The following is a 14702-nucleotide window of genomic DNA, read 5'->3' as shown; positions in this document are numbered from 1 at the left end:
GTGCCTCCAAGTTGTTAGGAAACTGCATGGGAGGTATAAGGGAAGTTAAACTAGAAAGGTATTTTGGAGTCACATTATGAATACCGTAACTGACATCTTTTTGTTCACAAGAGCAAGAAATTTTATTTTGTTCAAGCAACAGTTATTTGGGGGTTTTATGTGAGATGTGGTTGAATCTAATCTTGACTGCTACTGGAAGAAATAACATTGATAAGGCACAACTCAGCTATTATAAAGGGACTCTCTGAGATTGAGCAAGTGAATCAACCTTTACCTCTCTGACCTTCTGTGTTCTCTCTCTGTGTCTCCTGCTTTTCTTTCACTTGACTTACTAATGTAGGGCTTACTCAGGTCTTGGTCTTAGACCCTTTTCTCTTCACTGAATAGTTTTTTCCTACATGATATTATACATTCCCATTAGTTTGTATACAGTCTCTATGGTGACGATTTTCAAATTTGTGTCTTTGGCATAGATTCTCCTCTTACATATATATATAGTTGCCTGCTTGTTATCTCTTCTTGAATGTTTCATAGGCATTTCAAAATTAATATGCACCAAGCTGAATTTTTAATCCCCATCCCCAGCTCCCTACCCCTTATGAAGCCTATTCTTCCTTCAGTTCTTCCCATTCTAAGTAAATGGGACCACAATGAAGTCAGACCTGGAAGTCATCTGTGATTCTTCCTTCCTTGTCTTCACTCTCCCCTCCACATTTAATCCATTAGTAAGAATTGTGAAGTCTATCTCCAGGATATCTTGAAGTGTACCTTCCTTCACCTCTACTGCCATCACCTTAGTCAAGCCACTGTCATTTCTTCATAAACTACAACAATGGCATCAGACTGGTGTTTTTTCCTTCTGGTCTTGTCTCCTTCCAATCCATTTCCATACACCAGTGAGAGTGAATGATTGTTTTAAAAATGTAAATTGGTTTATGTTAGTCTTCAGTTTAAAACACTTCACTGGCTTCCCATTGAATTTGTAAATAAAATTCAGACTTTGTACTGTGAACTACAAGGTCTTAGTTTGCTAATGCTGCAGAATGCAAAACACCAGAGATGGATAAGCTTTTATAAAATGGGGGTTTATTTCGCTACACAGTTACAGTCTTAAGGCCACAAAGCGTCCAAGCAATCAGGTACCTTCACCGGAGGATGGCCAATGGCGTCCGGAAAACTTCTACTAGCTAGGAAGGCAGCCGGTGTCTCTGCTCCAAAGCTCCGGCCTCAAAATGGCTTTGTCCCAGGACGTTCCTTTCTAGCAAGCTTGCTTCTCTTCAAAACATCACTCCCAGCTGCACTCCCTTTCCTCTTTGAGTCAGCTCATTTATATAGCTCCACCGATCAAGGCCCACCCCGAATGGGTGGGGCCACACCTCCATGGGAACATCTCATCAAAATTATCTCCCACAGCTGGGTGGGGCACACTCCAAGCAAATCTAACCAACACCAAAACTTCTGCCCCACACAAGACTACAAAGATAATGGCATTTGGGGGACACAATACACTCAAACTGGCACAACTGGCTTCCCATTGAATTTGTAAATAAAATTCAAACTTTGTACTGTGAACTACAAGGTCTTAGATGTTCTACCTTCTGATTACCTATCTAATCTCATTGTTGCATTTGCTTATACCCTATCAACTTTGGTTTCCCCTTACATCTTTAAATACCGTGTGCTTTTATGCCTTAGCAGTTTTGCTCAGGTCTTCTGCTTGGAGTGTTTTTTCTTATCCTGTGCATTTTCCCATGACTAGCTCTTTTTCCTCCTTCACGCCCAGCTTAAGTCCTCAGAACATCCTTTCTTGTTCACCCTACCTAAATAATCATTCTCCATCCAGGCACTGTTCTCTTCTACTACAGTGGCTAATTTTCTTCTTCTTCTTCTTTTTTTAAATCATGTTTTTTAACTGTAGAATATAACATATATACATAGAAGTGATTAACTTTCCAAGTACAGTTTTAACGCTTGTATGCCCAACTGCAAATCCCAGTTTGGTGTGGTTAGGTGGAGGTTTAATGAAGTGCCCCTGGCCAAGCATGGACTTGCCTTTCTTCCCTAATTTGCAGAAAATACTGCTGGATCTTAGACATGCAGCTCAGCATCCCAGAATCTCACTTAGCAGAACTCACCATGAGGCATGCCCATGTTCAGTCAATGAACCCACAGTAAGTCAGGGAAATGTGGACATTTTGATGTGTTTGTCCTGTCCATGGTTTATAGCTGACATGAAGATTGGTGTGTGGCTGTCTTAATGGTGGGAATTCTTGGTCTATTTGTGCTTGCCGTAAGTGTCATTCTGGGTCTAAATGCTGAGTGACAATCAGGGTGTTCCTGTGGTACAGAGCCCACATGATATGGGGACAGACAGATATATTTTTAGTTGAGTTTCTTGGAGGCATGATGGTAGACATGGATGGAGACACTCAAAGTGCAGGCATGATGGTGCACACTGAATATTGTTTGTTTCTTAGTCCAGGAATATTCAGTGCCCTGAGGGAATTCTCTGTTATGGGAGCCAACATGACCTGGCTCTGTCAGTGAGAATGATCCATGAGTAACTGTCCAGGATCATCCAAAGTCCCCCTATTACCTGTTGCTTGGCATGGCAGAGATTAACCAGAAATGTGACACATGTATTGTTCCAGATCAGAAAGCAAGATTTTTGCTAAGGAAGAAGACTTCCCCAACCTCTCCATCCCCAAATTTGCTGATGCCCAAGGGAGTATGCCCAAAAGTCATAACTGACATCTTTATTCTGTAGATGAGTCTGTGATAAGAGTTAACACGAAATTTGCTACAGCTGTCGAGACTCTGGTGGCATCTAGTTTTTCACTTAGCATATGAGAAACTATTACACAGATAATAATGACACCACCAAGTCTTACAGCTAATTAATTATAGAACTAAGGCCTAAATATAGACTTGATTTACAGTCTGTATTGGAACACAGACTTGAACTGGTGAGAGAGAGGGGAGGTCTGGCAACCAGGATACTGTTTTAATAATCTAGATGAAAAATCTCAAGGACATCAACTAAGACAGTTGCAGTGAAGGTAAAGAAGAGGTTGTAGAAGTGAGGAAGCTTGTGAAGGTAAAATCAACAGGATTTGGTGGTAGAGGGAGAAATTAAAGTTAACTGTAATTTCTAATTTGTATGAAAGGGAGAATATTGATGCTGTTAAAAGAAGATGGCAGCATCCGTTTTGAAAAACTCACATTGTGTGCACATAGACTTGAAACAGTCTGATTCTGACCCCCGTTTAAGGTTCAGTTCTTGTGAGGACCAGATGAAATAATGGATGTTTGAAAATATTTTGTAGACTCAGAAAGTCATTATATAAATGGAAAGTCTTGTCCATTGTCATTTCTGCTTGACTGTAGTGGTATTAAGCAATAGCCAAAATTTATTCATTGAAAAATAAATGTATTGGAAGGTAACATCAGGTTGTGCTTCAAAGACTTGAGAAATGTACAGGTAGTGATCTTAATTTGCTGCAGCCAGGCCTTTTAGAGACTTTGCTCTCCAAATGCTGCTGAGTGTGGGTAGGTGTCTTACATTTCTTTTGTAGTTTAAGAATGTCTAGCATTATTCTCTGTTCATGGAGACAGTGAGTAAAGAATTACTAATAGGTTTATCAGTTATTTAGTTTGTGGTACAGAAATCCCACGAGTAAGAGCTCACCTCTTGAGAAACACTAATAACCTTGACTTCAAGAGAGAGCCTAGATGGAAATCTCTGATCTTGTGGGATAATACTCAAAGCTGACAGCATATCCTGACCATATGTAATGTATAAAAGTATACATTTTGAGGGTGAGTCTTCTGAACTTGGAGGTAAACTTATATTCTGTTTGCAGTGCTAGAATTATTCTAGAACTCTACGCTGTCATCACTCCTGCTATAGTAGTGGGCAACATAAATAGATTTTTTCTCCTGCTTTAATTGAATTCCCAGCGTATCCTCTGCAGGACAATAACAAGCAGTGCAACCATTTTGTAAAAAGAGAAAAAGTAGGGCTACTAGAGGTTAATCTTTTTTTCTGAAAGATTTAGGTTGACTATGTACCTTTTTTCCTGTGGTAGGAAAATTTCAGTTAACCTAGAGGAGTACATGCACCCACCCATTCACCTAGCTATAGGTTTTAGGACATATAAAGGGCTATTTAATAATTTAAGATGTAGATTACAGAGTTCACTGTGTTCTTAACTTTATGAACAGATGGACTTATTTTGAGTCACTTGCCACACGGTCCGACAGCTCATTTTAAAATGAGTAGTGTTCGTCTGCGTAAAGAAATCAAGGTAAGTTTTATATATTCCTTGGTTGGCATTGTTCTCACAGTATTTGATTGTTCTTTTACTCTGTCACTTGGTTATGAACTGTATTTTTGAGAGGGAGAGAGGTTTACTTTGCTGTTCAACAGAAAAATCAAGCACTTGGATGCTGTATTTTATACATATGCCCTATCTTGAATAATGGCACGTGCCCTGTCCTGATTCAAGTGCTTTTATCTACTCATTTTTTTTTTGGTGAGATCATGACCGAGTTATAGCAGACAGGCAGTATCCCTTATTAGTTTGAAACATGCCAATTTTCTAGTAGCAGGTTTCTTTTTGGTGTATTCACTGCATAGTAAAATAATCCTAGATACATCTTATTTCTTAAGTTTGATAAGCCATCTGTGGTAGTTTGATTGAGAATGATATAACTTTAAATTTTTAAAATTTGTGTCCTATAAATTCTGATATTTGAAATTGGAATGAGATGTGTGTGTGTCTAGTTTTTGTTCTTTTTCCCAATTCCCTTAATTCATTTTTGTACTTCTTCGTTGTTCTAGAGAAGAGGGAAGGACCCCACAGAGCACATTCCTGAAATAATTCTGAATAATTTTACAACACGGCTGGGCCATTCTATTGGACGTATGTTTGCATCTCTGTTTCCCCATAATCCTCAGTTTATCGGAAGGCAGGTTGCTACATTCCACAATCAGCGGGATTATGTCTTCTTCAGATTTCACAGGTGAGGAAGGAGTCTTAACTCCTAAGACTTTGACTTGTCTTGAAATACACCTGTTTTCTAACATACTGTGACAAGTATTGTAGATGAGAAAATGATCTTTTAAACAGTGTCATAAAGGAGTAAGCGTTGGGCTTATTCAGACAATTTCCTAAGCTCTTATATATTCTTTATCTTTGAAGATACATATTCAAGAGTGAAAAGAAAGTAGGAATTCAGGAGCTTGGACCACGTTTTACCTTAAAATTAAGATCTCTTCAGAAAGGAACCTTTGATTCTAAATATGGAGAATATGAATGGGTGCATAAGGTATGTTCATATGGTTTGAAAAGCCATTAGTAGGTCCTCTTAAATATATAGAATAAGAAGGTAACCATGTGTTTTAAGCTTTTGGAGTATCATAAAGATCAGTGATTCTTAAAGTGGAACTTGTAGCATCATATGGGAACCTATTTAGCTGTGAATTCTTGGGCCAACACTGATCTGCATCTCTGGGGGTGGGGCCCAGCAATCTGTTTTGTCTGTATTACGTGATTTTGCTGCACAGTAGTTTGAGAGCCACTTCTTATAGTGGTTACACAGAAGTTTGAAGATCATCATCTTAAATCATAAATGGAAACTCCAATATTTCCAAATACTTTTTATTTTCTATGTAGTAAGCAGTATTTTACTTAAGTGACATTTTTACTTTAAAATTATATAGATTATTGGAAACTAACTTCCAACACTTTGTAAGAAAACTAAGACGGATAATATTCTAATACAGGATCATAGAGACAAACCCAGTTTTTCAGTATTTAGCTATAGATTTAAAACCTAAGGAAGTTAACTTTTACATCTTTTCTTGCCCTGATTGTTTTCCTTTTTTGTTTTCAGCCCCGGGAAATGGATACAAGTAGAAGAAAATTCCATTTATAAAGTACTGAGGAAATAGTATTGGATTTTGCTAAAAGGACTATCTTGAATTATTTTTGATAGAAGATCCTTTTCCAAATGGCATTTACTGATTTCATAAACCTTCCCTGACTGGACAAATTATAAAGTGCCATGAATTGCCACTGCTTATTGATAGCAAATACAATTAAGTCATCTTGGTAAGGGTTTAGAAGTTGTAGTTTAGGTGTCCTAAAACTTAATTCTCTATTTTGGGGTAAGAGTGAGTAATTTGAGTTGGAATCAAGAGTCAAACCAACTTTCCCATGCACGTTTTCATAGAACATGTGGACTGCAGAGAATTAAAATATTTGGTGTAGATACTGTGTGACTCACTGGTTCTATATGAGACTGATCTTGGAGTACAATGGGACATGGTTTCTACTCACTATTTCTTGAATGAATGAATACTGGAGGCTAGACTTTGGGGAGGTTTTAACATACCTTAAGCTTTCTAGATAGGCAAAAATTTGGAAGCAAAATGGTTTACCAAGTTCTTGAAGTTGTAAACTTTTGAAGCTGGGCTTTGATTCCTTTTTTCTTGTCACTTTGTACCTCATCACGTGGTACTGTATCTCTATTCAGGCATTGTCCCAAGTTCTGAAGGTTTGTTTACACCTTCTAGAGGAATTCATATGTCCAGTCTTTTCTCTTTACTATTTGTTAGAAGAGTCAGCTATAATGAAGTAACTGACTTTAACGTGTAACTTGATTAATATTCCTAACAAAGGAGTTTACTTTAAAAAGTATTAAAACAGAGCTAACTCTGTAAATAGCCCATAGATAGAAACTAGAACTTAGCAGCCTTCTGACTTCAAATGAATAAAATACAATGGTAGGTTTGCAACCTTCCTTTAATTAGTAGTCTTGCACGTGTATGACATAAGGTTATGTGACAAGAATTTTAGGAACACCAACACTGATAACTTACCACCTTAATGACAGTGGGAAAACTGCTATTTATCACAGCTGTTTAAAACAGGTATATGCCTAAGTATATTTCATACCAATAAATAAGAAAAAAACAATTACCAAGTATTTTATTGTATGCTGTTGCCAGTGTATACAAAATAATTACCCATGTGAAATAGAAACTCATGAAAATTCAGAGAGGTAGATGTTAAGGACTGACAAAAGTAGAAATTTGTATAGTATGGCACATGTGTTACAGGGGTAAGCTTTTGTACAGGCTTCAAATTTAGCCCTCCTTTGAATATTCACTGGTTCATGATAAGTCGTTTAGAAAACCTGAAATGGAAACAAAAAAAGTGAATTAGGCTCAAGTATCAAAGAACAATAGTTTTTAAAATTTCTCACAAATGATTAACCAGTTATCCTTGTTTTTGTTATCTCTGTCTTATAAATTGCTCATGTCCATTGCCAACTTTAAGGGAATTTATTTTGAAGGTCAGTTTATAAAGTGGTTTCAACTAAATTGAGCCTGTTTCCTTATCTGTATTTAAAGAATTAATACAGATAAAGAAAAAAACAAATCTAGTACCGTATCACACAGTTTCTAGGAAAGAATGAGAAATGGCACGGAAAATGCCTAACACATAATAGGCAACCAAATGTAATTTTCTCTTCATTTTTACAGTCACTCTTAAGTATGTATCATTCCTGTTTTATATATGAAGAAACATACTTAGAGATTAACTTGCGGGATCATTGTTGAAATACACTCTATAAATATCTCTTAAGAAAAATCTGAATACACCTAGAAAAATGAGCAAGAATATTTAGGAGAGCAGTTCAGCAATATCTAACAAAGTAGAAGATGCAATTGCACTTTTATTTACCTACATAAACCCAGACACAAAAAGAAACCATGTATTTAAGGATACTGACTACAGTGGTATTTCAACAGTAAAGAACTGTAATCGGCTTAAATGTAACTCATTAGGGGAGTGGATAAATAAAGGTTTATACATTTGATATGGCACATTATATAGCAGTTAAAATAACTAAATGATCTATCTGGATCCACAAATCTTGAAAATAATAATAATAGGCCTTAATAAACTATAGTTATGTTTTATAACCATAAGATACAATAAATATATGTAGTAAGAAGTAAAACCTTGGGCAAATCAACTTTGAGATAAATTGTCTATATGGAAAAGTAGAAAGGGGAACTCATTTCTTTTAAACAATTAACAAGGAAAAACATTTAATTGAGGATGGTGGATAAATGGTTCATTTTCGTGCTTATCTGAGATATTTAAAACTGTTCAAGAGGCATAAGAGAATGAATACTATAGTGAAAAAACATGAAAAATGTTTAACCTCACTTAGAATATCTGAATCAGTACAAATTACAACAAGGTAGGCAAACAATAGTAGCAAATACTCTTAAGGTTTGCTTGGCAAGGACTTAATGGAAAGGGCACTGATGCTACTGGTGGAAGAGCGAAGTATAGGCTTAGCAATAGTTATCAAATGTTACTAAAATTTTAAAATGTGCATTCCTTATTGACTAATTTTACTTCTAAAAATTTATCTTAAGGAAATAATTGGGGAAGTCAAGTACCAGTTTGTCTCAATGTAGCCTCAAATGTGGAAATTTAAATATTCAATGAAGTATGATTAAATTGTGGCACAACCATTCAAACTCTTGTTTACAAAGAATAATTAAATAGGAAGATCCATAAGTGAAAAAAGCAGAATGGAAAACAGCATATACTATGATCCTCATTTTTTAGAAATAAAAATATTTTTTCCCTTAAAAGGAAATACAATCTGTTAAGAGTTGTTATTTCTAGTGTGCTGATCATACTGATTTCTAATTTCCTTTTATTGCCTGTTGCTATATTACCTATGCTAAGTGTCTTTTTTTAATTATAAAAAAACTAATTTTTTGATGTTACATGTATGAGTATAAAGACTCCAATGTAAATTCTTTACATCTGTGCCATTCAGTGTAATATACACTGGGAACCTGTAAGAAATAGAGATTCAAGAGCCTCACCTTAGACTTATTGAATTAAAATTTGCATTTTCACATCTTCAAGTTTGGAAAGCATTGCTTTTGCATCGAAATATTTTTTCCCTAGCCCAGATAGCTTCAAATTCTAATATACCTGTCCACAAAACTAAGCTGTTTTATTATACTATCGGATTAGTAGCCATTATTTTACTTGAAATCTAGGTTCCTATCTCAGCCATATTTATAACCTTGAGCAAGTCATTTAAAACACTTAGCTCCAGACTCCAGTGAAGTGAACCTATTAACAGGTGCCCAAGCTTCTTAACAGTATTTTACGTCAAATGAAAATAAACCACCTTTCTAAAGTGACTACAACAGGATCAGAGGTATAAAAAAAAAATTCTTTAGTAAACCTTAAAAATATAAAATTAACAAAAACTTCCCAGAAGAATTAGATGAATGTAGCCCAAAGCAAGGAAATAATATTAAGACAATATGAAGATACTTGACTGTTAAAATGAATTACTTCCTTCTGGAGAAGCTGTTACTCAAGTGTGTTTTATGGTGTTTCAAAAATCTTAACCAATCATTGTATTTACTAGAAACATGCTGTACTTACACACAGACTTCCTGCACACCCAAGTCTACAAAGTTTAATTAGGGAAGCACAACTGTGTAACTTGGTATTTTAGGAAGCAACTTCCTGGACTTTGAGGAGTTAGAATGTTAGTAAAGGGTGTGTGCCAAATACTGAGTCTTTTTTCTTTTTTTAAAGCATTAATTTAAGGTTGCTTCTCATATTAGTGCAATTAGTGAGTACATGCCTTGTCTAAAGTACTAAGGATTTACAAAAAGGTATTGGATTACATTTTAAATTTTCCCAAGCACTTTTCTGGTCATATCTATTTTAGACTAATTTTACAAGTTTTTGCACATATCACATTTGATGTAGAAGAAACAGATTAACATATAGAATCATGCTTTAAACCAGCATGTTCCTTAGTTTTCTTAATCCTCTTAATTTCAATCCACTGTCTTGTCTACCATCATGAACTCATAGGCCTCATTTCTATCATTATACTCTGCCTAATAAACCAGAATAAAAGGTAAAACCTATGGTTATTCCCCACTCCAAATGCCTGTACCATGTAATCTTATATTAAGTACTTCCTAATTTTCTCTTGCATTTACAACTCCCAGTTCTTTCTTTTACTGCCTTATTAGAGCAGTAACATCAGAATTGATCTAAATCATTAGCACTTTAAAAATCATCCCCATAAACACTGTGGAATTTTTTAGCTGTCTAAATATTTGCTCAGGTATAAAAAAAAAAAATAAGGCTAAACTAGTACTTGGGGAGCCCAAGCTAGTGCTATAAAAATAACATGCCTTTTCATAGTGAAATTTTCTAGTAACTCTTTATGGTTATTTAACCCTTTTTGTGGTTAAATAGAAACAATTAGTCTTTATGCCTACTAAAATCAGCAAGTTTCATCAATCTTCACTTTTCATACCGAGAAAAAAAGACTGGAACAAACAAAAGTGAATGGAATGATCTCAGTCAATTCGTAAGAACTGCAAAGAAAAAGAGACTTAACCAGTTATTCCTACTATGTGGATTTCTGTTTTTTGTTTGTTTGTTTGTTTGTTTAATTTAAGGAAACTTACCTTTGAAAGATTCATTTTACTACAAAAAGGAGCAGACTTTCTGGGGTCTGAAAGGATTTGTACTTGAAGATACTCCAGTCAGCAGGGGATCATGTTGAGCATTCTGCAGACAGAATTGTTTCAAGTCTGCAGCTGCCTGGGAAACCTATTACAATGAGGAGAGGAAAAGCAGGAGGTGGTAAGAATTTTTTAAAGGTTTTCTAAAATCTTGAAGTGTTTATTTCTCAAACACTTGAAATAAATAGCACTTCTCTTACCTCAAGAAAGTTATTACATACTAACTAAAGGCTACCAGGCATATAGTGAGCTCTTAAAACACTGCTTGTAAATAAGAGTAGTTTATAGTACATTTTCTTTTACTTGCTTATTATAGGCACCAAATAATCAGTATAAAATTCCATTTATCTGTAAAGCATAGCACATCTTGTTTGCTTAATAGGCTGTTCAATTGCAAGCTTGAAGGTTCTGAACTTTCATTAAAAGCAGTACATGGTATTAGAGGTTAAATTAGAGGCTTTAAAAAAAGAGCAATACAATGCTAGCAAACTATTATTTTGTCCTGAAAGCAGTATTACTGGAAAAATGTTACTGTGAATGAACATAATGTGGGATAACCAGTACATAATTTAGAAAACCAAACACTGTGAGAATACATTTGGTGTACTGTTCTTCACATTTATACAGTCATATAATCCCCTGCATTTAAACTAAATCAAATTAAAGAGACATGCATTTAATCATTTAAACATCTAATAATTGTATATATTGTTAAGGTGATACAGGGTATAAACAAAGTAAAGCCACAGAAGTTCCTTAAATCCTGTTGGGATGGCATTGCATACATACATGAATATTATTAAATCACATTTAAGGGTAACGTACAGCTCCTTAAAGGAATGCTGCTTAGGAAAGCTGCTGAACTTGTTTTAGTTACACGACACCAAGTGGAAAGTGGTCATTGTCTAGTTTCTTAACATTAAACAGTTGATGGTACACTAATACCAGATCAAAGAACTGAATGGCTCACATACAGAACATGAGTGACTAAAGGATGCCCCAAAGGCATTCAATATCCTAAGTCTTGAATAGAGGTTTAAAAAGATGGGGAAAAGTAAATAATCATTTATTTTATTCTCAAAGTCTTCACTATCACCAAAATGTGACAGCAGGTGTCTAGTCCAGCTGGGTATTTGGCCTTTGAAAGGGAGTTAGCATCACAAATGCCCTCTGTAGCAAGAAGCCCTACAGATTACAGCTGTACCCAGACATTAAACCTAATAAAAGGATCCATCTTCCTGAGATAGAATATAAACTCTTCTGGAATCTATGTGTGTTTGGCCTATACAACATTCCAGGGTAATGGGTTCTATGTTTATTAGCTCCTGCGTAAAGTACGTTTTAAAAAAAGGTACAGCTAAAGTGAGGTAATGTGTGATATAATTTGATTGATTTCACACTAAGCAGCAGTAAGTGTAGGGAGCAAAATATATTTAATTTTCTGTCTAAAGTTAGGTAGGCCCCACCTTAACTACCTTCCTTTCAAAAACTTCAAGCACCACTACATGCCAAACATATTTCTAGGCACTGAGAATACATAAGTAGTACATAAGACAGGTCCTTGCTGTTATGAAGCTGAGAGTCTAAGACAGGACACAAGTGCTCTGTAGAGAAGAGTGATTTAAGATGGTGACCGGGTGGCCATCTAAGGGAAGGCCTCTGTGAGGAGGTGATCTTTAAGCTAAGGTCCCAATGACAAGAGATCCAACTAAGTAGCCATCAGAGAGAAACAGCATTCCAAGCAGTGGGGAGAGCTGAGACAAAGGCTCTAAAGCTGGAACAAGTTAGTCCCCAAGGCACTGCAATAATTACCTAACTGGGATGACCCACTAGAGGCTGAAGCCCTATTACCCTGTCCTAATTCTGAGTGTTCCCTGTCCTCCTCAGAAGTGTCCTGGTTTGGATAATAAAGTGTAGGTCACCTCACCTATGAGAGTTTGTCAAGCACTTATAATGAAATTTCCTATCAGCTGTACCCAAACAGTAATCTTGTGCTAGTTTACAAGTATAATAGCACACAAAAAAGCATCAAGCACAGTGTGGATAAAACAGATGTACAATGCGAAATCAAACCTAACAACATTTAGCAACATACCTAAAGAAAAGAAAAGCTCATTTAAAGTCCCAACATGGGCTGCCCTACCCTCCTTGCTACAGCCCTAGCATCCGGCAAAAACTGGTATCTCTAAAACCAAATTGCTTGTGGCTTTAATGATCAGGACTATACCGAAAAGAATTAGGTATACAAGGCAAGCAATAGATTGAGAAGTTACTGGGGGCTAGAGTTTACAAGGTAAAACCTTCTGAGTACTCGAGTCTGAAGACTTCCTCTCATTTTCTTTGGAGACTGGCTAATTACCCCTTTTTACACATATTGCTTTCAATCGGCTTTTTGACACGCCTTCTCCTGCCCCTATTTTTACTTTGATGGCCCTATTATAGCGGTTGGTCTTAAGAAAAACATGATTTCGTTTCTCTCATAGGGTTTGTGGTGTGGACAAAAAAAGATAATGTTTGTGAAAATACCCTATAACTTTATAAATATAATTTTTAAAATTCAAAAAATATAAAAAATACATGATTTCAAATTTCAAAGTTAAATCCATCCAAGGAAAACCATAAACCACTGGGATGAGGTGATAATGTGGGGATTTTAATAGAGCCTACATTACTTAAAGGGACGGGAGGGAGGAGGGGAATCCCACATCAAGAATTTCCCTCCTGAGGTGACCACAACTGAGTAAGCTAGGTCCCTGGCATTTTTACCTAAAAGAGTAAATAGGAGACCATCTTACTCCACAAAATATTTCAGGAATAAATAAATAATGACTAGCCTAATGAGTGTAAAATAATAAAATCAGTCTTGGAAACTGGCTGCTGCTTTTAAAAGGGTTACATGATTAACATTCTTCACCATGTTGTTTGTGTCTTTAATAACAAGAAATGTTTAACATGTAAGGTGACCTCCTGCACCAGAAAGAAGCCAATCCATTTAGAACTTTAAAAATATGGGAATACATGGCATAGCACTTGAATGTCAGGCTGTTTATCAACACACACAAAAAAGCCCCACCCCCACTCCCAAGTATATACCCCCATCCAACGCCAATACTAACCACACGGGAAAATAAATAAAATCAGTACTGGCCCACACTAGTCATTTTTTCGGACATGCGGCCAAGTAGATAGCCCCAAGGTCTGCGTCGTGCAAACTGTGCCGAAAAGGTTTGGAATGAAGGCTTTGTTCGAGGTTGTACAAGGCGCCAGTGGTAATCCGAGACACTTGGAACGTTTCGAAAACATGCTTCTTTAATCCACAGTTTGTTATGCAAGATTTCGTTTTCAAGGATATGTTTACTGGCTGAGAAGAGTTTAGATGTAAGAATATATTACTAAAGGGAGTGGGTTGGTGAAAGATGTGACATGAAAAGAAATTAAGTCTGTTCTGAATCAAAAGTCGGAAAACACCCTGTCAGATGACGAGAAACGATGGAGGCTGTCGAGGGAGAAGGGAATAGTGCAGACGGCGCGCGGAGCAGCAGCTGGTGGCCAGGCCAGCCAAGCAGTCACTGTCAAGAAGATACTGCCAAAGGAAGGAGGGAGTGAGGAGGACCGCAAAGTGGGTCGCCTCAGTTCTGCCCAAGGGCCAGCCCAACACGGAAAGTCCTGGGGCGGAAGGGCGGGCTAATCGGCCCCCGAAACCACAGCGTCGACTGGTCCGAAGCTGGCCGCTCCCGGATCTTTGCCGCCGAGCGCGCGTCCTCCCCAGGGGGAAGCGAGAGCCGGATGCGTGTCCTGCCCGCCCCAGCCAGCTCCGCCGCTGGATCCCACCCGCCGCCATCGCCCACCCCCACTCACCTTCACGCGGTTGAGCCCGGCCTCCAGACGGAGCTGCTGAACCACCTTCTTCATAGCGGCAACGCTGGAGGAACCAGACATGGCGCGCACAAAAACAGAGAAACTTGTCCGACCGTCGTTGGGTTGGTCTGTGAGGCCAGACAGCTAGGCAGCGCGCAGCAGGGGGAAGGGCTCCAAACTTTGTCTCTAAGTTTCCGGTTCTTGGCCTAGCGGCTCCACCCTCGGCGCGCATGCGCAC

At 37.2% G+C, this 14702-nt stretch overlaps 2 protein-coding genes across 2 annotated transcripts in view; one reads left to right on the top strand and one right to left on the bottom strand.

Annotated features, from left to right (window-relative positions):
* RPF1 (ribosome production factor 1 homolog) overlaps positions 1-7390 on the top strand; it is a 24935-nt gene extending 17545 nt beyond the window's left edge. The window contains 4 exon segments of the mRNA XM_037809127.1: positions 4225-4307; positions 4844-5025; positions 5205-5331; positions 5899-7390. Coding sequence (XP_037665055.1) covers positions 4225-4307; positions 4844-5025; positions 5205-5331; positions 5899-5940 — 434 coding nt within the window. The 3' untranslated portion in view covers positions 5941-7390.
* On the bottom strand, positions 6970-14702 carry GNG5 (G protein subunit gamma 5). The gene is made up of 3 exons (XM_037826776.1): positions 14465-14702; positions 10550-10694; positions 6970-7203 (listed from the first exon to the last, which is right to left on the bottom strand). Exons 1-2 carry the CDS (start codon positions 14543-14545, stop codon positions 10569-10571), a joined length of 207 nt encoding a protein of 68 aa, XP_037682704.1. The 5' UTR covers positions 14546-14702; the 3' UTR covers positions 6970-7203; positions 10550-10568.

The sequence above is a fragment of the Choloepus didactylus genome, chromosome 2, assembly GCF_015220235.1.
Source record: "Choloepus didactylus isolate mChoDid1 chromosome 2, mChoDid1.pri, whole genome shotgun sequence".
Lineage (NCBI taxonomy): Eukaryota > Metazoa > Chordata > Mammalia > Pilosa > Megalonychidae > Choloepus > Choloepus didactylus.
Note: the sequence above shows the minus strand (reverse complement) of the source record. Positions and strands in the feature narration are given on the sequence as shown.

Excerpts from the sequence above, each read along its gene's own strand:
- GNG5 (XM_037826776.1), bottom strand. The coding sequence starts at position 14,545 with ATGTCTGGTTCCTCCAGCGTTGCCGCTATGAAGAAGGTGGTTCAGCAG. Across the intron at positions 10,695-14,464 it reads CCGGGCTCAACCGCGTGAAG|GTTTCCCAGGCAGCTGCAGA; the intron begins GTGAGTGGGGGT and ends TCATTGTAATAG.